This window comes from Colossoma macropomum, unplaced genomic scaffold, assembly GCF_904425465.1.
Source record: "Colossoma macropomum unplaced genomic scaffold, Colossoma_macropomum, whole genome shotgun sequence".
NCBI classification, from domain to species: domain Eukaryota; kingdom Metazoa; phylum Chordata; class Actinopteri; order Characiformes; family Serrasalmidae; genus Colossoma; species Colossoma macropomum.
Window position 1 is genome coordinate 5,218,468 of NW_023494809.1, and position 26,223 is coordinate 5,244,690.

Here is a 26,223-nt window from a genome sequence, read left to right on the forward strand (position 1 = left end):
TTTTAACACTGCTGTTTTATTTTTAGGAGCTTTTAAACTCGAGTTATAGGAGTTTAAAGTGGCGTCTCATGTACGTTGATGACGCCAACCAATCAGCACTCAGTAGCAGTAATGTTAGCGTCCTGCTGCCCAAAACCCTGTTTACTGTAGAATAAAGGAAACATACAGGTGAGATTTCTTTGCTTTTTTAGTGAAATCCATCCTTCTACTGTCTAAACATTAAAGGAAAGTTCTGGGCGAGAGATTAGAAACTATTTTAACTTTTCGTTTTTAGTCGTTGAGCTTAATTTTCACCCGTTCATTGAGGACTCTCTCGTGGGCGCCCTCTGCTGTTTTGCAGTCCTGTTTTTGATATAACGGGCGAAATAGGAAGAGGCCAGGCTCCTCGTAAACTGGCTCTGCTGTAACTCTGACTGTGCTCTGATAGAGCTCGTCTCATCACCTTTACCAGAATGACCACTAAAAAGATTTAAAGACATGTAGACGCTTCTCCAGAAAACGCTACGAGGAGAAGATTAGCTAGATTGGCGGATCCGTATATCCTGCACATCTTAAGAGTTCAGAACATTCCAGTGCATGATATTTTATAAAAGTAATAAAAATGGCTACTAAAGCTGTCAAATCTCTTAAATAATAAACTCATACATAAATATTAAGCTCAAGTCAGCTTCTTATTCACCAGCTTCTCATTTGAATTTTCCGTTCCACCTTAAAAGGTGCTGCAGTTTCACTGAGGCACCTTAAACTTAGAACGAATTTCGTAGGTTGGAGAAAACGAAGCCGACATCGGCTTACCTCAAATACATTAATTTACCTCAACAAATACATCAATTTACACCAATAAAGGATATTTAATCATCAAATACCTCAGTTCTGCTTGGATATGTTTATCTGTTACTGAGCAGCTGACGAGCAGCACAGCGAAGCTAATCAGCCGTTGGAGCTGCTGATCGCGTCTCACTCACATCTAACGCCGCATCCCAAACCACACACTACTGTACTTCACCTACTGCGCTAATGAGTGCACTTCTAATGATATATGTGCCATTTTTTGTATATTATTTAGTGTGCTGGTATGCGGATTTGAACGTGAAAATAACGCAGCGGGAAATCTCAGCTGTTTAGATCGATTTAGATTAGGTTGTTGCAACAACAAATCAAAAGAAATCAAGTCAGTCCACTCAAACACACTGTATATAATGTGCTTTACAAATTTAAAAAGGGTTAATAACGTGTTTTTTCTGCCTTTGCTGGATCAGTTACAGCTTTATTATCTCACTACACACAGCCTGAAGTTGCCGTCCAAAATGGTGGCAGCGCAATTGTGACGTCATCAGAATACTATCAGTTCCCAAGTCGTTATGAACGGGGCCTTATGACGTCATGCCAACCAGTGTGACGTCACAACGGAACGTTCTGCAATGCCTTAAGTGACTCTCCGAAGCGAGCGCTTGTTCACAGCCCCCTTGTTTGTCGTCCCGATGGCCGAAGAGCAGAATAAAGACCCGCTGCGCGTTCAGAACGAAATGCTTCAGCGGGAGGTCGATGACCTCAGGAGCATGCTGAGCCTGATGAAGGAAAACATGGAGCTTCGCACCGAACTTCACAGCTTCTCATCGGCCATTGAGAGCGCAGGAACGTCGGGCGCAGCAGGTGAGTGTCAGATTGAGGCCTAAAGGTCTACAAAGTGAGCCGCTATTTCGGAAGTAAAAAGCGGGTGAGCTTATAATGAAGATCTGCCAGGACTTTAGTTATTTTATGCAGCCTGCAAGATGAACTGGATCTACCAGCTCAGAAAAAGTGCTGCACAACATACGATATTCAATATATCGAACAATCTGTTTTGTAGTCATTGTCCAAAAACAGCCCAGAAGAGCAACAGCAACAACTTAGGACATCCCAAAATGCAAAGAATTGTCCAAACAGTGGTCATCAAAGTTGAACTTACGATTACAGCTTTTTTTGGTCATTTATAAATTTTTTTTTTAAACGTTTCTTCAGTTTTGCAACAATGCACTGACCAAATGCATCATCGCCACCTCGACGTATGAAAGTGTGAATATACAATGAACATAATCAGTGCGTATAACTACGAATAACTAAATCTATGACAGAGTTTTTCCAGGATTTATTTATTTCTTCCTTTAAATCCATACAGTACAACAGAATAAGGGGAGCTTACATTCTACATATACACACTCCCATGCAAAAAAGGCCCAAAATGGCAAAAGCTTTTAATGGTCTTAACAACAAATTATCAGTTAGTAAAGGAGCAAAAATTAAACAAATAGATGCAGTGAGTTAGTGCAGGAGAGAATTTCCATTGATTTCTTTAAATATTGAAGTTTTATGTGTAATTTTTTTCAGTCCATCTTTTACAGAAAGAGGAGTCAGTATTGATCCCCTCAGCACTGACGGCTTCAAACAGCTGAAAAACAGTGCAGAGCTAGTTTGTGTTTAATGGCCAAATATTCTCTATAGGGTTTAAATCTGGACTCTGACCAGCCAAAACCATCAGTAAAAACCAGTATATTAATGTTATATAGAACCATGAACACTAAACGAACCCTTTGCATGATTAAAGCGTTCTTCAGATTGATGGTGAAAGTGCTGTAAAGCGCCACCGAAAATAGTTGCCAAATAGTTGTGTCTGATCCACTCGCACCAGCCCAACACACACTAACACACCACCACCACGTCAGTGTTACTGCAGTGCTGAGAATGATCCACCACCCAAATAGTACCTGCTCTGTGAGGGTCCATGGGGGTCCTGACCACTGAAGAACAGGATAAAAGGGGGCTAACAAAGTATCAGAGAAACAGATGGACTACAGTCTGTAACTGTAGAACTACAAAGTACATAGTAAGTGGAGCTGATAAAATGGACAATGAGTGTAGAAACAAGGAGGTGGACAATGAAGTGTCCGTTTGGTGTACACTATATACGTACTTCTATGACTTGGTTATTTATTTTTATTTAACAGAGAAATTCCTAAATAGCAAACATATCCTCTTATTTTGCAGGAGAATATGTCAAAGCCGCCCTCCTATAACAATTAGCAATGTTCTGAGGTCATTTAGTAGGGCAGCACCCCACCAACCAAACATGATGCCCTACTAAACAAACTTGTTCATGCTTCTATATATAAAAGTAAATATCTTGGTAAGAAACTCCACTTCCTCAGAATAGAAGGCCACATCAGTTAACACAGGAAGGGTCTGAATGCATCACTTTGTACTGGCTGTATGTTGTGAGAAGATAATTTCACAGACAGACTTCCTGATACTCCTCCTCCTGATACTCGAGTGAGCAAATGAGCACCATTATTTACCTTATTTTCCTGCTGTGTAGGTCTACAACCACCATTTCCACAACCATTAAGCTGCTATTAAACTAACTGTTGTCATTATCTGTCTAGTCTCTTTCCACAATGACAGCGATCCAGTGAGGAAAGCGAGGCTTCAGTTGCTCGACTCTGTGAACGAAAGCAAATTCATGAGCGGCCTCCTTAAAAACACTCATCGCACATCCTCTCCCCTCAGCCTGCCGACTGAGAAGGAGTCACCGAACACGACTCCGAATCCCAACAACCAGCTGCCAGACAGCTCCTTTTCCCACCAGAGAGTGGAAGGTTAGTTAACCCGGCTGGTTTGACCTAAGTTGACGTATACATTAGTTGTGCAAATGTACATACATATGAAAATCTGATATATGGCCATGTATGAACATTATAAAATAAGGCAATTTTCTGCAAATTTTAGTGCACAATTTTTCTTTATTTGCTAAGTTTTACATTAAAAAATGTGCCATAACTTTTGCACAGGCCACATTTCATATTTTTTATGTTCAATTCAGCAGATAAACTGTAATTGTGCCTTAAAATGTACAGAAAAAAAATCAACAGAAATAAATTTGACCAGGAGTATTCAAACTTTTGCACAAATCAAAATATAATAACATTGTCTTTACTTCTATTGCATGTGCCGGTAAATTAGAATTAGAATCTTGGAATTCAACGCAGGCTTAATAAGACAAATATACAAATACAAAACTAAAGCAATAAATACTGACTAACCTGCCCCCAGATCCTGAGCGACTGGTGGGAGAAATCGCCTTCCAGCTGGACCGAAGGATCCTGGCCTACATCTTCCAGAACCAGTCTAGACTGTACGGCTTCACTGTGGTCAACATCCCAGACAAGATAATACAGGTGAGGTGCAAGTCACTGTGTATGTGAGCTACTAGTACAGGTCATAGTACAGTTACACTGTTAGCATAAGTCAGATTTCACATGAGGTTTTAGTACAGGTCATAGTACAGGTGGGTTGCTAGTACATTTTGTAGTACATGTGATAGTACAGGTGAGTATGTAGTATATTTTATAGTACAGGTGAGCTGCTAGTGATGGTTATAGTACAGGTGAGTAGCTAGTATATGATACAGCACAGGTGAGCTGCTAGTACAGGTCATAGTACAAGTGAACAGATAGTACAGGTCATAGTACAGGGTAGTAGCTAGTATATGATACAGCACAGGTGAGCTGCTAGTACAGGTCATAGTACAAGTGAACAGATAGTACAGGTCATAGTACAGGGTAGTAGCTAGTATATGATACAGCACAGGTGAGCTGCTAGTACAGGTCATAGTACAAGTGAACAGATAGTACAGGTCACAGTACAGGTTAGTAGGTAGTATATGATACAGCACAGGTGAGCTGCTAGTACAGGTCATAGTACAAGTGAACAGATAGTACAGGTCATAGTACAGGGTAGCAGCTAGTATATGATACAGCACTGGTGAGCTGCTAGTACAGGTCATAGTACAAATGAACAGATAGTACAGGTCACAGTACAGGTTAGTAGGTAGTATATGTTAGTAGCTAGGTGAATAGCTAGTACAGGTATGCTGCTAGTACAGGTCATAGTACAAGTGAGTAGCTAGTACATGTTATAGTGCATGTGAGCTGTTTGTACAGGTCATAGTAGAGGTGAGCTGATAGTGCAGGTCATATTACAGCTTAGTAGCCAGTATATGCTGTAGTACAGGTGAGTAGCTAGTATATGTTATAGTACAGGTGAGCTGCTAGTACAAGTCATAATACAGGTGAGTATCTAGCGCAGGTTGTGGCAGGATATTACACAGCCTACAGCTTTGCAATAGGGAGTGTGCTGTAAACTGTCGAGATTAAAAGATGGAATCCCTTCCTTATTCGACAGGATTTTCCTGTTTTGTTCTGATGCAGTTCTCACCACAACAGCCAGCCTGAAAATGTCACAAGGGAAAAATGTCTGAGTTTCCTTTCTTTCAGTCCCTGTTTATAGACAGCAGTGTGTAATTTAGTGTCAGACACCACATTATCTATAGTCTATTAGAGATTACTGCTCAACCCCACACGGTTTGAGACCAGTGGGTGATTAGCTTTTAGCTGCAGCCTCAAAGGCACAGTAACAAAAACAGCCTATTTAATACTAAGGATCTAAAAATAGAATGGAAAATTGTCACGTAGCCATGAATTATGGGTCACACAAACATTATAAGTGGAAAAAGACAACATAATACACAAAATGTAGGATATGGGCCCTTTAAAGTAAATTAAAGGGGGTGTCCAGATACTTTTGGATGTATGGTGTATCTCGGCTGTCTTTAATCACTGCTGGTCTGTCTTTAATTTCCTTGACAGGTATCTACACACCCTCTTACAGGGCGAAGTGGACGAGGCATACAGGTGTGAGCTGACTGACCGTTATTTGGACTTGATGGACCGTCTGCGTTCGCTGGGCTACAGCCTGACCCTCCATCCGCCCTTCACAGAGTTCATTATCAACACGTACGGCATCCTGAAACAGCGGCCGGACACACAGACCGCCCGCCAGCTCGGCTATGATAACCCAGACCTCCTGCGGCGTGTGTTAGTGGACACTGTGCCGTCTGGCCTGCTGAAAGACCTGCTGCTGCTCTTCAGCTGCCTGTGCTACATGGCCCGGCGGGACAGACAAGCCTTACTGCTGTGGTAGCCACTTTAAACTCTGTGACGCCGGCCGTCTTGCTCCGCCAAGTAGGAACAATGCCACAATCATGGCCTACAAAAGGCTCACACACCCGCTCTACTCAATACACAAAAATGGAACATAAAGCAACTGTGACTCATTCGTTTGCCTTTTTCAGTTCTGTTTACTTTATGTATTAAGTTCAAATCTCTCAAGAAGGCCAGGCTTTCTGTGTAAGGTCAAGGGTCGGTAGGGGTGTAACGATATACATATGTTAATGTCTGATGCAATTTTTGAATCTGGAGTCAGGATTTGATTTGATTTTTGATATTTTCTGTGTTGAAAATGTCTAAATATCTTTTAAAGAGTTCTAAAAAGGTTCTTCTATTGTTACAAACTTAACCTCATAACAATAGAAGAACCCTTTTCAGAAAGGGTCTATATAGAACCATCTGCAGCACATTCTTCATCAATCTGAAGCATGCAAAAACCCTTTAATCATGCATAGGGTTCTTTGAATGTTCATGGTTTATATAGAACCATTTTCTTTACTAAAGAACCCGTGAAGAACCACTTTTTTAAAGAGTGTACTACATGAAAAATGCTAATTTAATTTAATTAATCCTGTTTGCATAAAAATAATGTGTGGTTATTATTACATGTGGCTGGTATTAACGCACAGGAACAAGATCCTAATGCGTGGCCACGACTTAGTGAGGCGTGGGAACAAGGTCCTAATGTGTGGCCACAACTTAATAAGGCATGGGAACGAGATAAGTCGTTGCCCAATTTCTTTATTAAAGAAATTAGATAATTAAGCCTTGAACACAGCTAAATAAGGCATGATCTCGTTCCCACACCTTACTAAGTTGTGGCCAAGCATTAGGTTCTCATTTCCATGACTTACTCAGTCGTTGTCATGACTTAAATATCTCATTCCCATGCCTTATTAAGTTGTGGCCAAATGTTAGGATCTCATTCCCATGCCTTACTAAGTCATGACCACGACTTAATTATCTCGTTCTCATGCCTTACTATGTTGTGGCCACGCATTAGGAATCTTATTTTCATGTCTTACTAAGTCGTGGCCATGACTTAATTATCTTGTTCCCACGCCTTACTAAGTTGCGGCCACACATTAGGATGTCATTCCCACGCCTTACTAAGTTGTGGCCACGACTTATCTTGTTCCCACGCCTAAGAAGTTATAGCCACGACTTAATCATCTTGTTTCCACACCTTACTTTGTCGTGGCCACACATTAGCATCTCGTTCCCATGCCTTACTAAGTCATAGCCATGACTTAATCATCTTGTTTCCACACCTTACTTAGTCATGACCACGTACTAGAATCTCATCCCCACAGCCTTACTAAGTCGTGGCCACACATTAGGATCTCATTCCCACGCCTTACTAAGTCGTGGCCACGCATTAGAATCTTGTTCCCACTCCTTACTAAATTGTGGCCACACATTAGGATCTCGTTCCCATGCCTTACTAAGTCGTGGCCACGCATTAGACTCTTGTTCCCACTCCTTACAAAGTTGTGGCCATGCATTAGGATCTCATTCCCATGCCTTACTAAGTTGTGGCCACACAGTAGGACCTCGTTCCTGTGCATTAATACTAGCCACATATAATAATAGCCACACATCACACATGTGCTTTACTAAGTTGTGGCCAAGCATTATTTTTATTCATACAGGATGTCATCAGCAGGGTTACGTACAAAACAGGAAAACAGAGCTAACAATACAAAAACAGATTCCCCGAAAGACAGTAAATGGGAGAAGGTGAGGAGTTTCAGCAGGACAGTTATACACAGTTATCATGCATTATTTCAATGCTTCAGTGAATCTGGTACACCCTATTGGTCAGTAATCCTTTTTGCTTCTGTGTTGTTTCATGGTCAGCCCAAGAACAGCAGAATAGCAGACCAGTTAAAAGGAGTCTGACTAAAAATTAAAAATCGAAGCATTACTACATCTGTTGTAAACATGCCTACTCACCACCTACAGTGGGGCCACAGCTTGTCTCCTGAGTGAGCTTTTCTGGTTTAAATACAAGGAAAACACCCTTCTGATGATGCGTCTTGAAGGTCTACTTCAGAGCGGGGTTGTTTTTTATAGCTGGCTAAAACAGAAGGAAGCCAGTTATTACTATTAAAGTTAGTTATTAACATTCTACGAACAGCTTTAGTAATTGAGCATTTTGGAAAGCTTATTTAAAGGCCAACTGATTTTTAAAAATTCCTGCATAACTAAATGGTTAATGTGTCATTCATTGGTTCGGTGGTGATAGGAACCAGACGTCCACCTCTAAAAGCTCCCTCACAGAAAGTTACTATATGAAATGGTTATGAATTCACTGCCTGGTGAATGAGACACTGTTTCACGGTAGTTTTGTGATAGAGGTAGGCCTAAAACATACTTTACTCAGTTTGTGTTCATGTATTCAGGTGGCGGGGTACATGAATGGTGTTCTAACGCAAAATAGTCCCCAGAGAAAACTTATTTCTTCAGATTTTCCACTATTTTCCATCATCAACATTCCATATAAACTCAGAAGACTCGTGTAGGTTCACTGGTGGTTCTGGATAGTAAATAAAATGTCTGTCTATATTTGTGTTGTAGTCATGGCGACTCCTGGTTCCCATCACCACCACTGTAAAGACATCTGAACCATTTCACACCAAACCACTCTGAATCTCTCTGTTTACATCTTAAGGACTGAATTATGCAGGAATTTGGGAAAAAAAAATGTTGGAAAACTCAATTTAGCTTCGTTTTTAATCGTGCTGAGGTGAGCAACGTGGCGCTTTTAGAAGCTGTGAGGGGCAAAAGTGTGTCAGATTAGCACAGCTAGCCTAGTTTCACCCCAGAAAGCCGCGGGAACGCGCAGAGGCTCCGATCGGGAACGCGCATGACCTAATAGTGCTGCTCGCGTGAGAGAGAGGGAGGGAGAGAGAGAGGGAGAGAGAGAGAGAGAGAGAGAGCGCTAAAGAAACACAGAGAGCGAGAGGGAAGATAGGGAGGTAAAACGAGAGGGAAAGAGGCAGAGAGGAAGAGAAGGGAAACGGAGAGAAAGAGAGGGAGAGAGACTTTAAATCAGAACGAGAGAGAAAAAGAAAGAGAGCGCACCCCCCCTCGCTCTGGTAGCTCGTTTATTTGCTGATAATTTAAATAAAGAGGAGATTAAAGCGGTTATCAGGCTCATTCTGCACACAGTAAGTCTTAGATATTAGCAGAATTGAGCTTATAGAGCAGAAATGAAGCTCGGAGTACATGAAACCAGGCTTCTTCAGTAAAGGTAAGTCCAGTAAGTCCACCGTGCTGAAGGTAAAGGTAAAGGTAAACTTCATTAGCCTGCTAGCTAACCTTAGCCACCCTGCTAACAAGATATCGGTTTATAACGTGGCGAGAAAAGACTGAAACCTCAGTAACGGTTGTAGAAATGAGCTATTTTAGCGGTTTACTCTGTTTTCCCTCCTCATCTGGAGTTAATCTTCTGCGGCCATTCATATTGTTAAGCTGGAGTCAGCTGCTTATTCGAATTTCCCGTTCCACCTTAAATGGTGCAGCAGTTACATTCGGGCGGCTGAGGCGCCCTAATGTAACTGCTGCACCGTTTAAGGTGGAACGGAACATTCCAACTTCAGCCTCGTCATGTGTTGCGCTGAAACCACTGACAGTTTATCCTACATGTATGAATGTATGCATTTCAGGCTGAATTTACATTTGTCGACGATATAATGTCATTTTTTTCCTTTTTAAATGTCATTTCTTTCTGTTCTGTTGGTGACAGCAAACAGCTGGACTGCTTTGCTGTTGTTTACACCTCTTTCTTTAGCTTTAACGTTTTATTTTATGGCCAAAAAAGTGAAGAATAGAGCCCAACAAGCTTCCTATGCTGACAGATGCTGGAATTCACTAAGCAGCTTCACTGCATTTCCATAGGGACCTTATTTCTTCTATTTTGGAGCATTTTGTTTCATTCCAGCATGTTTATACAGTTTTAGGCTGCCCACCTCTTGGAAACTCAGTAGTTTTCCTTTAGTCTTTAAATGCATTAGTTAATGCCATTATGAGATCAGTGCAACAACAGGTGCTGAGAGCAAGTGGCACATTTTCCACTGGAAAAAAAAAAAACAGTGCAGATACTGTTATTGACAGTTTTGTTATCTTTGGCTTGCTGATAGCAGCGAGGAAAGTTATCCAGATGGCCAGGACTGGATTACTATCCGCTGCGTGTATTCTTGCCCCGTCCTATGTTAATCTCGCCCGGACTGATAGCTTACGGGTGCTCCAGCTGGCGCGAGGCCCTGTCCAATATTTTTCTGAACCAAAAGCTTCTTTCCTTCCAAATGAAAGCAGACCTTCCCCTCTTGACCTTTCGCAGCTTATGTGTACGGCATTTACACAACTCATTACAATACTGTAAGCTTTGAAGCCCTAGCCTTTAAAACCTAATTTACACAGTATACGTCAAATTTAATCTCTAATAGTCTTGATAATTTGGTTTCTCACACTGTATGACACACTGCTATGCAGTAGTGGTGAGTGATATGCCGGTTCATCCGGTATACCGGTTGATATTCTTGTAAAACTGAGTTTTGTCATATGCTTGGTGGTAGTGGGGTGGGCAGTATGGCAATATATTATCATTATCATGATCAATTATGTCACAATGTGCTTCTCTGAGCAGCACTGCTTAATTACAAACATTAAAAATATAATCAAGCCTGTTTAACTGGATTTTGAGCAGAGCAGCACCTGAAACACTGAATGAAAATCACTGTACTCATAGTGTTTGGTACTATTTTGAACTTTATTTGTGACGCAACAGTTTTGACTTAATAAACTGTAGAAAAATGAAATGTGATAAACATAAATAACGTAGCGCACATATATTGTCACGTACGCAGCGTGTTTCATTCAAAATAACAGTTTTATGTGGAGCTGTTCATAGACAGAGCTGTCTGTGGAGGCTGTGTTTCACGTAGCATAGACCGAGTGTTTTCGTACAGTGTGAGTGTATAAATCATAGGCTGTGTTCGTACACAATGGATTATTCAAACATAAAATGTGAGTCACCAAAGAACAGGATTTATAGCTCCAAAATTACACATACAAAAAAAGTGTGCTTGTACTCGATCTAAAAAAAAGTGTGTATATATATATATGTTTTTCAGTTTTTGACATAATTTGAAAATTTACATTGTGTGTAAATTTTATTAAGAATGGCCCAAAAGTGACGTGGGAAAATGTCTGGTTCCATTGACTTACATTAAAGTAAAGTACGTTTTTTCCTTCTCCTGTAAAATTTTGGAGATACGAGGTTTTATTCTGACAGCAGCAATATATATATATATATACACACACATAGAAATGCACTATTCAGAGACGTATACCAAAACCTGAAGCAATTCTAATTATACCATGATATAAATTTTTAGCCGTACTGCCCACTATTACTATGCACGTTTGTCCTGCGTGCATTTCTCCCTTTTTATAGATAACTGTATGATCATGCACGTTAGAAACTAATAAGAAAGTCTTTTATAGATTACTCAACGCAGTGCTAATAAGTGGGATATAAGCTTCCATTACTTTTTAGCTATACAGCCTCAAAGCTCCAGTGCAAAACTAAAGAAGCTTAACTTCGGATGCAAAATGGCTCTTCGGTAAGGAGAAAACTGTAGATTTGAATTTTCTGTCATCTAAATTTATAGGCATGTATAGTATTTGAGGTTCATTTTGGCCTCTGTTCAGAGTGGGCAATATGACAGCATTTTTATTGTAAAATGACATCACATTATATTTTTCTGAGCATATCGTGGATATTTAACTGCACTGCTTCCTTACTGACTGAGCATAATTGGTCCTATTTAATTGGATTTAGTGACTGTGCGCAGCTTTTGATAGCATTTTGATAGCAAGTGTGGCCCTACGTGGCTTTTATATATGTGCTGACTTACCAAACCTCAGAAAAACAGAAATATTGCGATATGTATTGTGTATCATGAAAGTTTCTCTCAAGTATGGCAAGATATTCCTGTGGTATCTAGCCTGTGTTATAGGCAAACCCAGACACTGAGATGTTTTGCGCTTTGCAGGGTCATTGTTCGTCCACAGAACTCTCCGTGGGGGATATGAAATGAGCAGACTCTTTCACTGCGGCGTCTCTTTGCTGGAGGAATGTCTCTGAGAGAATCCCCTTTCCCGAATGGCTTTGCGGAGGCTCTCCACACTGTAGGATGGGGCCTCGTCTTCCCCTGCTTCTGGTTCCTGGACCGGCTCATTGCCGTGTGCATCTCCACCAGCCTGGAGCGTCATAGGAGACGGGAGGAAGAATGCTACCTCCATCCGCTCCAGGTGTTTTTTGGCTTCATCCTTTTTCTCTTCCTCTTCCTCATTTCAACACCTTTTGCCTTCCTGGGGTTCCTGCTTTGGGCTCCACTCCAGCTCACACGGCGGCCTTTCTCTTACCGCCACCAGGTGGCGACTGTCGAAATGGAAAATCGGAATGTGGGCTGGGAGGAGGCTGGGAGGGTGACTTTTGGGTTTGTCACTGCCAATCTGTGCCTACTGCCGGACGGATTGGCGCGGTTTAACAATCTGGGGCATTCCCAGAACCGGGCTCTGGCCATCGGCCAAAGCATCGTCCAGGGTGTTAACCGACCACACATACGCATATTAATCGACTCGCCCAGCAGCTCTGGAACCCTCAGCCCCTCAATCAGCCTCCTTCCTCAGTCCGCATCCACCTCATATGGAGCCACGGATGCTCAGGTGCAACCAGGTACAGCCGAACAGAGCGCAGACACGGTTTTGGACGGAGCGATTCCCAAAACGTCCACCGGGGGCGCCAGTGTCAATGTGGCCAGTGACCATATGAACCAGCAGCAGCCTGCAAAGTGGAACTGCAACCAGAACTCCAACCAGCAGGGCAGCCGAGGGCGCAGGAACCCCCCGAGAGCCTTACGGACGCTGGGCAAGGCTGGAGACACACCGCTGGAGGTGTCCATGCTGTTTCCAGCCAACGTGGACATTGTGTGCCTAGAAGAAGTGTTCGATAAAAGGGCGGCCAAAAAGCTAACTGAGGCTTTAGGGACGGTTTTCAGCCATATTTTGTACGACATCGGGGTCTACGCCTGCCAGCCCTGCGGGACCTGCTCCTCCTTTAAGTTCTTCAACAGCGGCCTGTTCCTGGCCAGCCGTTTCCCCGTGATGGAGGCGCAGTATCACTGCTTCCCCAATGGCCGAGGAGAGGACGCGCTGGCCTCCAAAGGGCTGCTCTGTGCTAAGGTAAAGGTTCGGATTAAGTTGACTGCATAATTAGATTCAGAGTGGTTTGGTGTGAAACGCTCTGTTCTAGAGAAACTTACCGAGTCAGAACTGTTCATAGTGGTGGTGATAGGAACCAGACGTCCACCTCTAAAAGCTCCCTCACAGAAAGTTACTACAGGAAATGGTTATGAATTCACTGCCTGATGCGTTTTGTGATACTTCTGAGAAGCTTTTGGCCTAAAATGTCCTGTTTAAAATCCATTTAGGGTGGTGCATACAAGGCAGAAGAGTGCAGGGGATGAACACAATCAGCCGTCGTCCTATTTATTATTTTGATTTTCTATAATCTGTGCTGCGGTTTTTCAGGTAAATAAGGTGAGGCAGGTCAATGCACAGCTGCTACACCTGCACCAAAATGCCCCAATTATACACGACTCTTTGTCCTGAATAGCCGTCACCTCTTGCTTTCACTGTAGCCCTTAATTCATGTAATAAAATAGCCAACTGATTTAAAACTGAAGCATTTGAAATGTTGACCTATTAAAGAGAACTGATGTTGTTTGTATTGAAAAGTACAAGAAATGTGCTAGAACGTTTCATGTGTTCATTGAGCTCACGCAGTGTGAGTTTCGGGTTAAATAAATAAATAAATAAATAAATAAAGGCTGGACTCCCGTGTGGTACCACCATCTAAGCGTAGGCCCTGTCATCAGGAGATCGGGTGAATAGCTGGATAGCCGGTGATGCTACAGCTGTCCGTGGCCAGGAGTCCAAGAGAGCACAGTTGTCCTCGCTCTCTCTGGGTGGGTAGAATGGCCCCTCATCTCCCCCCATCACTCAGCGCAGGCGTCTGTTAGCTGACATAACAGAACTGGCGGTTAGCGTTCTCCTCTGAGTGCATTCAGCGTTCACGCTGTGTTAGCAGTAGGGCTGAAAGATGAATCGATTAATCGTTTTTATATCAAAATCGCAATTTAACAGTGCAATTTTCAAATCGCGCGAGCTGCAGGTTATTTCTAATTAAAATAGCGTAATTATCAAAAAACATTGTCTTAAGTTTTAAGTGGGGAAGTTTAACCTAATAACACAGAGCTTGTGAACTGCCTCTAGATCAGCTAGACCAATCAGAGGCGACTAAACCTCCATGTGTTGTGACATCACTTACTGGATCCCTCACACATACATTCAGGGGTCAAATGTAAAGTCAGAAAAGGTGGGTACATATAAAAAAAAAAACAGGCCTGAACTTCAATTTATAAAAAATAATCGCAGTTTAAATCGTAGTTGCAATATTAGTCAGAAAGATTGCAATTAGGTCCCCAAATCATTCCCCATATCATTCAGCCCTAGTTAGCAGCAGTTCGAATGTGGTGTGGTGGTGCTTCACATGACTTAGGAGGAAGCCTGGGTTTGCCTTCACCCTCCTGTGGTGGCTAGATTTGAGTATGACTAAATAGGGAAGAACATTGGAACCACACCCCAAAATGAAAAACAATTAAAACTATAGATTTGAAAAACAATAGAAATGATAAACAGTTAAAACTATAGATTTCATAGGGAAAATCGTTAAATTAAAGATCACATTAGAAATTAGGACAGTTAAAAAATCTAATTGAAAAATACGAAAAAATAATAAAATAAAAAAAAAAAGTAAATAAAGTAAATAAAATGGTTGTATTTGCATTTTGCAGCCCCTGGTTCCCATCACCACCACTGTGAAGAAATCTGAACCAGTAAACAAACCACTCTGAATGACTCTGTTTACATCTCAACCACTTTATTAAGCAGAAATCGTCCAGTAGAACCGTCCCTCAACTCTTCTTCTATTGGACTGTGAATTTAATTGTGCCAGTTTTATTAGGTGTGTTTGAGCAGCAAAAACACTGAAATGTGCAGGACGTCGCTGATCCAACACACCTTATCCATCTAATTAATGCTAGAATAACCATCTGAGTGTCAGTATCAGGTGTCTCAAAACAAAGATTCTCAGTTTGGGCTCTGTGCACTGTAGTGTTAAAACTATAGACTATATACTTCACCGTGGTTTTAAAACGGAGTGTTTTCTTCACCAGCTGCAAATAGGATTACAGAAGGGAGAGAAGAAGATGGTTGGATTCTTTAACTGCACTCATCTTCACGCTCCAGAACGTAAGCAGTGTTTTATATTAGTCTCAAATAAACGTGAAGAGCTTGGTTCTTTTGCACGAGTATGGCTTTGCTTGTTCTGTTTTCTGGGGTTAGGTTTGTCTTTGGGAGTCTGATGTCTTTCCTCTAGAGATTGTAAGTATTTATCTGTTGTTATTTTTGTTTGGTTTATCAGGGGACGGAGAGATTCGCTCTGAGCAGCTGGACATGGTCACCCAGTGGATCACCGAGTTCCAAACGATGACCCGGCAGCAGGACGAGGTTGTGGTGTTTGATGTGCTCTGTGGGGACTTCAACTTTGACAACTGTTCTCCAGGTGTGTCCCACAGAAGAATGTGTCTGATTATTATTATTATTATTATTATTATTTTTTTATCATTAGGCATGCCCTCATACTGATTCAGATAGTATTCTTTAGTGCTCATGTGTCAAACACAAGGCCCGTGGGCCAGGTACAGGCCTGTAGCACAATCCTATCCAGCCTGCAAAATTTTCATTTTCTATTAACGTTAGCCCCTTTCGCAGTGTGCTGCACTACAATCCCCAGCATGCACTGCAATAGAAAGTGTGCTCCAACCCCCTCCCCCAACATCCATCCATCCATCCATCATCTAAACCGCTTATCCTTCTGGGTCGCGGTGGGGTGCTGGAGCCTATCCCAGCTGTCATTGGGTGGAAGGCCCCTCCCCCAGCAACAACTGAAAAAACACCTAGTTTGTAAAAAGTGAACAATGGGGATTTCAATACGGGTGGAGCTCGAATACCTTTTGACTTCCAGTATGTGCCTCGTGTGCGGAGATGGTGTGGCCGTAATGAAAGAATACCACATTAATTACCATTATGAAACAAAACACTGGAGAGTTGGATGAACAGCAGAGGCAACGGAAGAGTGGCAGTGATGAAGAAGGGCGTTCTCTGGCCCACAGAGATGTGGAGATTTTTTAGTACGGCCTTTTTAGCAGTTGAGTTTGACACCCCTGCCTTAGAGAACGATTCAATGCATCACATTTGATTCTTTTGCTATGATTCAGAATTATTTTTAATCTTTTTAACTCTGTGGAACCACCGGTGGTTCCAAAACGCACTTCGTCATATTCTTTACTTCATAACTTTAATATTTCATAAGCTACATTCTAAAGGTGGGGGTCGTATGAGAGCTGTAACTGTCTTCTTTCCAGTCAAATAGATGGGTAATGTAGTTTTAAACCCTGATAATAAAAGAAGCTGAACTCAAATTTTTTAGCCTACTGAAAGTCGACCCGTTTTTCCACAAATCTGGGCTATAAAGTGGATCTCAGATGGCGTCTCTTCAGTGATCTGCTCTGTAAAAATTATCTTTATAAAATAATACAAAGAATTTTGGATTTCAGCAGTAAATTGTAAGCATATAGCAAAATGTGTGATCAAAAAACACATTTTCTGTTATTTGAGGGGAGCTTTTACCAAAAAAAAACAAAAACAAAAATTTACATTTATTTCATGCAGTTACTGAATAATTTGCCTTACGATTTGGGCACGTAAATTCAGATGGAAACAAATGAAATATACCTACGAGCATTCAAATAATATTCCACTTTTTATATAATAGTGGAGTAAACTAATAATTGTGATTTTTAGAGCCCAAATGATACGTTGGTTGGCCAATAATAAGCGACCCTAATCCAAAACCAATGCAGTTGAAATGGCACATTTGATTTATCAGTTTTATTACAGTGTGTATTACTTATATTTTGTAATATATTGAGAGCCTGTTGCATTATATTGTATCTTATATATTGTATCTTTTGAGTGTTTGTGCATATTAACAAGGCTCATCTAGAATCCATAATTGATTATTGTTCATTGGTTATGTGGTGCGCTGAGAAGGCGTACATTTGCATGAACGTTCACACTGATTTGTAGGCAATGTAGATTATCATTATCTCAAATAGAGCACAATGGCTGTCTGTTGTTAGCGGCTCCACTCACGCACGTGTTGGATGCATGCTGTCTATTTGTTTATGCACATTGATGAATAGAAAACGCTGATGCTTTGTTTATAGATGCTGCTGTGTGGTTAATCCTGTGTCTTGTCTTACGTGTGTAGATGACAGACTGGAGCAGAATCACAGTCTGTTTAACGACTACAGAGATCCCTGCAGAGCTGGACCTGGAAAAGAGAAGCCTTGGGTTATAGGTATCAGCATTTACTCACACTAATCACAATGGAGAAATAGAGATGCACTTCTAAACCTTTTTTGTTGAGTTTGTCTTTTCCTCATAGTTGTTTAGGTTTCAAAGATTAGGTGTCAACCCTGGGGTGTGAAGAAAAAAAGATTTGACATGGAAAATCCCACCAACCGTCTACAGTGCAGCTGCGTTGATTTACAAGCGTCAATCTGGTTTGAACAAAGAAAGAAAAACATCTAAAAATCAATACAGTCGTTGCTAATCGACGCTCTCGACAGCCTGGTGCTTAAAGAGAGAGAGTGCTTAAAGCTTAAAGCTGCACTATGTAAGATTATTCAAACTGAAATAAGTGGAGTTACTGAGTCAGGACACAAAACAGCACAACCCGCGTTACACAGTGTTGTTCTGCATGTTGCTTGCAATTACACATTTCCACCAGAGAGGTCTCCAAATCCCCAAAACTTACATAGTGTAGCTTTAAGATACAACCCATAACACTGTTTATTACAGAGAGAGACGTCAGAGACAGAAATGTCTTTTCCAGTCTGCTTTCCTTAATTTTGCCTGATCTGTGGCCGTATGCTAGTCAGCTCTGCCCCTCTACTGAGTGAACCCCTGGGCTACAGATCAAGGAAAGCAGATAGGAAAGGCAAAAACTTTGGACTGCTCTGTTAGACTCTAAACGGATCCCTGTTGATAGTGCTGTCGAAGACAAAAACACAAAGAATCCTTTGATTTCGAGTCACAGTTGGTGATCATTTGAACATTTAATGTGACGGCTCCATGGCAACCGCTTTACTGCCTCTGGCTGTGTCCACATTACAGGCCTCGTTGCTCAATTCCGATTTTTTTTCTCTGGTCTGATCTTTCTGATTTAAATTGATGGTTCAGATATGTGTACATAGATCTGTCAATGAGGGCGTTTACATGCACTTAATAATCGGGTAAATGCAGAAAATCAGATTTTGTCAGCAATCCAATCAATGCGTTTACATGCACTTGAGTAATCAGATAATGGGGAAACTCTGGGTTTACGTGAGTCAGACTGTAATCAGATTTCTGCTTTACAATCAGCATATAAACTCACAGAAGAAGACGTGACGTAAACATAATGTAGAACATTAACTCTCTCTGTGTGAGCGGCAGGGTGGGCTGCAGTGTGATCTGACCTCCTTTATTGACTTCTCTGAAGACTTAACAGCACAAACTCACCCCATTGTTATTTTACTTGGTTTTAAAGCTGCACTATCTGTTTTTTTTTAATTGAAAGAAGTTTCACTGCGGAGTGCGTTTAGATGCACTTAATAATCCGATAACTGCAGGAAATCAGATTTTGTCAGTAATCCGATGAAAACATTTACATGCCTTTGAGTAATCAGATAATGGGGAAACTACGGGTCGACATGAGTCAGACAGTCATCAGATTTCTGCTTTGCAACCAGCCAATAAACTCACAGAAGAAGACATGATGTAAAACTCAAACTTCAGGCCGCAGCTTTTTTTTTTTTACATCATACCACTTTACCTGAAAATATGAACAAACATCATCTAGAAGATGAAGAATATTTAAATTCTTCATTTCATCAAGCAGGTATTTGGTTTCAGCATCACTCCAAAAGTGTTTTGCTGCGTCTCGGGAAAGAAATCAGAGTAAGAGTTCACATGCACTGAGAAATCTGATTACTGAGCTAAAATCCAGCCTCTTTATCAGATTTCTCAATCAGATTTCTAGGCCTTACTCTAATCGAAGAAATCAGAGTGTGCTGTTTACATGACCATTTGAATAATCAGATAACTGCAAGAATCCAATTATGATTGGATTATTGAGTGCACTCATTAATGTGAATGAACCTGCGTTCTGAAACGACCAGCGTGCGTACGTACTAATCAGTAACGCCACGTGAATGAATGAACCATGTGCCTCATGAACAACGAAAACAAACCAGTAGAACAAACCAAGATAAAGTGACCCAAATCTGATCTATTTCTTCATATGTGACACAGATGTGTGTCAGTGTGAACAGATAAACACTGAATATGTGGCTAAGCGACTGAATGGCCAGATCTGACTTCATGTGTCACATCTTTTGCGCCACTTTTACGTCAATCCAACTCGACATTCGTCATAATTTCGCACTGCTGAGACTCAAAAACATTTAGGCTGATGTTTTTGTACAAAAAATTAGAAAAGACTTATCGCAACCGCTCCGCACAGAGATTTCTGAAGAAATGTCCGAACGCGGCTGCAGGAGAACGAGGCTGCAGCGTCAGAGAACAGATAAAAGTTGGAAAGTAAAGTTTAAAGAATCCGAGGACGCGAACCAAAGAAGTGACCGCGCCCTTTTTACGGCTCGAACACATTCAGGGTGATGAGCCCAGCTGTCAGTCAGTGAAGCTTCATGATGGCTCCTGTGATGCTGGTGAAGATGAAGCTGATCCTCCGGGAGCGACTGGCGTTCATTGGCAGTCGTGATTGTTTACCTCTGGATGAGCCGTGAAGCAGCGTGACGCTCTGATCTTTTGTGCATGTGGCTCAGTTTAGGAGCTGATCTGTTCAGACTGATGTCGCATACAGATCACATTTAAAAGATAATCTGAACAGCCAAACAAAAAATCTGATTTGGTGAGAAAATCAGATTTGGGCCACTTTTACCTGCTGTGTGAACGTAGCCTAAGTAACACTTAAGGCACAAGAATTGGAGATATATCTAATCTAGGTCCACATATGAAAGCAGCTCAGGTCTGATTTGAAAAGATCAGATTTGTGTCACATCAGGGCAAAAAATCGGATTTGCGCTGCTTCAGTCTGGTAATGCGAATGCAGCTTCTGCGACCAAAGACAGTCTGTGATAAAGTTCTGGCAGTTTCAGAAACTTCGGTCCAGTGTAACTGCTGATACGACACGCCCAAAAATCATCCACTAAGAAGCGGCATGAAACGCTGTGTGCGAGAGGGAGAGAGAGATTAAATTAAGATAAAAACTTTATTCCTCGTAAGTTTAAGAATATAAGCTTATATTATTAGTTTGGCCCTCAGTTCACATACAGACTGACCTGCAGTGAAATAGCAGAGCTCGCTGCCGCATAGAGGGCAGAGAAATTAGCCTGCTGACCCCAAATTCACGTTGGAGAATGAGCATTATATGCCCCCCCCCACCCCCCGCAAAAAGAGCCGAGAACAGCTCCAGCCTCTCCGTCTTAATTTAATTCTTCATTTAATCTGTGTTTTTTCCAGACTGCGAGCGCCGCTGTTGTGTCGAGGGTTTTTTTTGCTTGCATTGCTCTGTTTTTCTTGCATGCACTCTTAAAAAAGATGGTGCTTCAAGGGTTCTTTGGTAAAGAAATGGTTCTATGTAGAACCATGAACACTCAGAGAACCCTTTGCATGATTAAATAGTTCTTTGCATCATGAAAGTGTTCTATAGATTGATAGATTGTTATGGCATCAAGCTTGTAACAATAGAAGAACCCCTTTGGGTGCTATATAGAACTGTCTATAGCACATTCATGCACACTTTCCACCAATCCGATGAACCATTTCATGATGCAAAGAACCATTTAATCATGCAAACCATTTTCTAAAAAGTTATATATAGAACCATCTACAGCACGTTCTCTATCAATCTATAGAACACTTTCATGATGCAAAGAACTATTTAATCATGCAAAGGGTTCTCTGAGTGTTCATGGTTCTATATAGATCAGTTTTCTTCACCGAAAAACCTTTAAAGAACCGTCTTTAACTGTGTAGTGGTTATACTATGCTCTTAGCAAAGAGGGTTCTATATAGTACTACAAAAGGGTTCTTTGGTTTGTAACAGTAGTGGAACCCTTTTTGGTGCTTATATAGAACCATTTTCATTTATAGCACATTCTCCATCAGTCTAAAGAATCATTTCATAATTTGAAGAACCCTTTAATCATGCAAAGAACCATAAACTATATGGTACTATAAAGAACCATTTTCTTTGCTAAAGAACCCTTGAAGTGCCATTCTCATTTTTATTACTGTTAAAAGTGTTTATAAAGACACGTTGTTGTGGTCCGAGTTAATCGTTTGGGTTTTTTGGCCACAATTTCGTACAGTTTTTACCGTTTTCTACTAAAATGTTTTAGTTGATTCTTATTTACTGCATTTGAAACTTTGATTCTGAGCTTCTGAACAGTGCAAGTCATTCTTCCTCCTCTCCGTCCTGCAGGCACCCTGCTGCAGCAGCCAACCCTGTACGACGAGAATGTGAAAACTCCAGATAATCTGCAGAGGTAACCCTGAGCAACGTGTTCCACCACATTCTTCACCTTTTCACAGATCACTGCTGAAACCTGCTTTAGCTTTCTGTCTTTACCGTAGGAGTGAGGGGTGGGAGGTGTGGCGGTATGACAGTGATGAGCACATGAGCACAAAGAGCTTAACTAACTCTTAGAAACTCAACAAAAGGCTGTTTTAGACTAAACTGCACCGCTGGCTGCTGCTTGAAGTCGCTCCTGCGTCAATCAGTGTGGTGTTTACTTTTCAGGGTTTCAGTTTGTACTCTTATTCTTCGCTCTGTTGGACAAAACAGGTTTAATGTAACTGAGAACGACAGAGAAGAACGAATCAGCTCCAGCAGCTAAACTTAACATGATAAACTTAACCTGGCAGGCCTGGAACCGCGGGCTGCCTTTGTTAGACACAGCAAACAGTGAAATATTATTTCACCAACATGCTGCAAAATGGAGTTGAGGATCAATTAAAAAAGTGAAAACAAACACGAGGAGGAGCACATCACACAGCTACGCTTCAAAAACAATAACCTAGCAAGTGAAAACACCTATACTGAAGTCAGTATATCTGATATTCATCATTATGAGATTGTCGTATGAATGTTTAAGATGATTTGATTCATTTCTAGACGTTTTTACTTGTTTTAAGTAATTTTATCGTATGAAAGTAGCAGATAATTTCACTTCTTTAAGCATTCATTTCTTGAAACGTGCACAATTATCTTTTTATAAAACCAGGTTTGATTTGCCAATGAAAAAAGACAGATAAAATGGCTTAAAGCCGGTAAAAGTGTATGGAAACAGTTCGAACAAGCTTAATATTTTTACAACAATCTCATAATAAGAAATATTAGCTGTATTCACTAAATTTAAGGTGGCTTCGTTTGCTAAGATATGATTTTTTAGACTGTAAAAACGGGTGACATGAGAACTGAAGAAGCTGCTAGGAGTATTTACACCATGAAGAATACTTTACAGTCGGAAACACAGTTTACAATGAACTTTGTATTCTTTTTTTATATTTAAAGGGCCTATAAAAATATAATAATAATAATAATAATAATAATAATAATTGCAACAGCACTAGTAATAGCAATAATAATAATTATATTATTATTATTTATGTGTTGTTTTGTTATTATTATTGCAGCTACTATAAATTGTTTCACTTTTGTGACATTGTGATTTCACATTGTTATTGTCTGAATAATAGAAAATACCGTGATATAAATTCGAGTTCATATCGTCCTCCCCTAGTAGGAACGCAATACCACTTCCTTTTGCTCAGAGAAATATCCAGGGTGCATTCAGATGGATTTGTGTCTCATGGATTTTGTGCAGTTTGTTTTTGTGCGGATGTGATTAGTCTCAGTACTGATGCCACACAAAGCTGCACTGGGCACAACCCTTTAACCATTCACAGTCTTGTTTACTGTGTGCTGTGAACACCTGACCAGTCACAGCTCCAGATGACTTAAAGTAGGTTTTTGATGAAACAGAGTGTGTAATCCAACAAAAATACTATACTATATATAAAAATACTAAAAAATGTATTTTGGCCAAAATAATGATCTTTAATTGTGTCGTATATTGATTTATGTGATTTTCCTGTATTAGGCGGTTCTCATTACACTGCGTCAAAATATGTCCATGAATATTTGAGTGCCATGAGCATCACGCATATAAAAATATTAATATAATTTAGTAAATCAGTTGTACAACAAAATTTTTTACAGTTTTTTTTTTTACCTGTTTTTGGCATTTTTAACCTAATTCTCAAAATGTCACTAAAATCAGTTTAAAATCAATGAAATCATTCAGTTTAATGTCAAGTTCAGTTCAGTTCAACTCGGCATCAATGTTTGTAAAATTTGAAGTTGTTATTATTTAATTTTTTTCAAGTTGGTTCCAGGTATTTGTCATTTTCCTGAGAATAGCTGTATTGCAAGGCACACCACAGTCATTACTCATGGCAGTGTAATCCTAATATTGGATTTTTTTGTCCATATAATGCAGCCCTACTGAATTTGGGTGATTTTCAGGTGATCTTTGCGACGTTATTTGTTATGTAGATCACAGGATCTGTGCAGTAACTGAATCACTAGACCACAAACCCACTTCCCTGTTTCACGGACAACAAGTTACATGATCATTAGTTGTAGATTGTTTACAACAGAGTGAAACTAACTTGGACAGTGACGTGGGAACCAGATGGAAGGATGTAATTTGACTGAAATTCAATATATGCTTTCACATTGACTTGTATCATTTGTTAACCCATATAATGTGTGTATATTTAGAAGCCTAGAGCTGTCATTGCTGTCATTTTGCTATACATGTCATTTACATTATATCACTGTCTGTAATTACATAGCTTTGTAATAAATTACAGTTATGTGATGAATTACGTTTTTATTTGATTTGCGTTTTATTGACAGTTTCCAGTCTGTACTTCTCACTTCTGCTTGTTTTAATGTTAGTTAAAAAATAAGAAACGAGAATCACAGAACTTCTCTGCTTGTTTTAATAAGATACAGTTCAGAAATAATTCATTCTGTTGTTGTTTCTGCAGGACGCTGGAGGATGAGGAGCTGCGTAAAGTGTATCTGGCCCCCCCAGTATCTCAGGGCAGTGAGCCTCTCGTGTATCCTGAACCTGGAGAGCCGTGGGTGGGCCGTCGCCTCGACTACCTCCTCTACAGAGAGAGCACCCTTACTGACCATTGCCGGACAGTAAGTTTCCAAACAGAGAGTAAACTCACGTATAAGCAAAATTGAGTGACTTATTTTTACCAGTGTTCATTTAATCATGAAATTTATAATCATATACGAAACCAAACTTCACTCAGTGTTTTTAGAGGTATAAATTTCAGTCTGTCAGCCGTCACATGCTTCTTTCATAACCCTTTCAGCTTTCGGTTTTGGTTGTCATGTGATTTGAGGTGGTGTCTTAAAACCATTATGGCAGCCTGTAAAATCTAGTTCAAGGCCTGTTATTCAGTATCTGAATTATTCAGTAACTACTATGAATTATTCAGTATCTTATATGCATTATTCAGTAACTACTTTGAATTATTCAGTACCTACTATGAATCATTCAGTATCTACTATGAATTATTCAGTATCTACTTTAAATTATTCAGTATCTACTATGAATTATTCAGTATCTACTATGAATTATTCAGTATCTACTATGAATTATTCAGTACCTACTATGAATCATTCAGTATCTACTATGAATTATTCAGTATCTACTTTAAATTATTCAGTATCTACTATGAATCATTCAGTATCTACTATGAATTATTCAGTATCTACTTTAAATTATTTAGTGTCTACTATGAATTATTCAGTAACCACTTTAAATTACTCAGTATTTACTATGAATCATTTAGTATCTGCTATGAATTATTCAGTAACTATTACGAATTATTATCCAGTAACTGCTGTAGGATGTACTTCATGGACTGAATTATTTATCATTAATTCACAGATAATATTCAGTGCTGCCTAGATTTGGGTCATTGTGATTTCTGGGAGAGTATATTTAATACAGTTTCTTCTTTCTGTCCTGTAGGAGGTGGAGGAGTTTACATATGTGACCCAGCTGGCTGGATTAACAGATCACATTCCTGTTGGCCTGAGACTCAACGTCACACTGTAAAACACTGAACACTACAGTTTTCCTGGGGAAAGACTGTTATTACAAACACTGGAGGACAAACTGAACACTGAATGCAACTTTTGGGCACAAAATGAAAACTTTTCTGTGCAGAAAAGAACCATTAGAAAACTCTAATTGCTAGATTTTTGTAAGAATACTTGATTGATTGACAGGGAATTCAAATCACTTTGATTCAAAACACATTGAGATTTTTTTTTATTAAAATATTTCCATGGTATGGATTCTACAGGATTACTTCGTCTATAATCCATAAGCAGCAGTTACCAACTGTACCTGAGTTTGTAATAACTGAAACGATTTTGTTACATTGATTTTTTTAATTTCATACCATCACATCAATTATTCTGGTAATGTATTTTAATAAAATGGCATAGACTTTTCAAGTGTGGTGTCATTATTTTTTCCATATTTGTTTTTTCTCAAATTAATGGCTTCCTTTTGAATACATTCAAATCATATGCAAAAGTGTTTCAGAAAATATGTTGAAATAGGAAATACTCATTTAAGATGTGATGTCACTGAACTGCTTAGATATAGATATACACATACATACATATATATAAATATATTCAGGGCGGCCCATCAGAGTAATCAACAGAATTCATACATATATATATATATATCCCTAATTCCAAAAAACTTGGAATGTAAGTAAAAACAGAATGCGATGATTTGCAAATCTCATA

At 40.0% G+C, this 26,223-nt stretch overlaps 2 protein-coding genes across 2 annotated transcripts; both read left to right on the forward strand.

The window, feature by feature from the left end:
- The first annotated feature begins 1,481 nt into the window (after window positions 1-1,481).
- On the forward strand, window positions 1,482-6,015 carry LOC118798508 (speriolin-like protein). Its single transcript, XM_036557887.1, has 5 exons — window positions 1,482-1,653; window positions 3,420-3,632; window positions 4,087-4,228; window positions 4,404-4,414; window positions 5,711-6,015. The coding sequence occupies exons 1-5, from the start codon at window positions 1,482-1,484 to the stop codon at window positions 6,013-6,015; spliced, it is 843 nt and encodes a 280-aa protein (XP_036413780.1).
- A 2,999-nt stretch (window positions 6,016-9,014) lies between these two features.
- On the forward strand, window positions 9,015-25,920 carry smpd5 (sphingomyelin phosphodiesterase 5). Its single transcript, XM_036558681.1, has 8 exons — window positions 9,015-9,297; window positions 12,104-13,295; window positions 15,350-15,425; window positions 15,598-15,738; window positions 17,509-17,598; window positions 21,790-21,853; window positions 24,426-24,585; window positions 25,430-25,920. Exons 2-8 carry the CDS (start codon window positions 12,186-12,188, stop codon window positions 25,514-25,516), a joined length of 1,728 nt encoding a protein of 575 aa, XP_036414574.1. The 5' UTR covers window positions 9,015-9,297; window positions 12,104-12,185; the 3' UTR covers window positions 25,517-25,920.
- The last annotated feature ends 303 nt before the right edge of the window (window positions 25,921-26,223 follow it).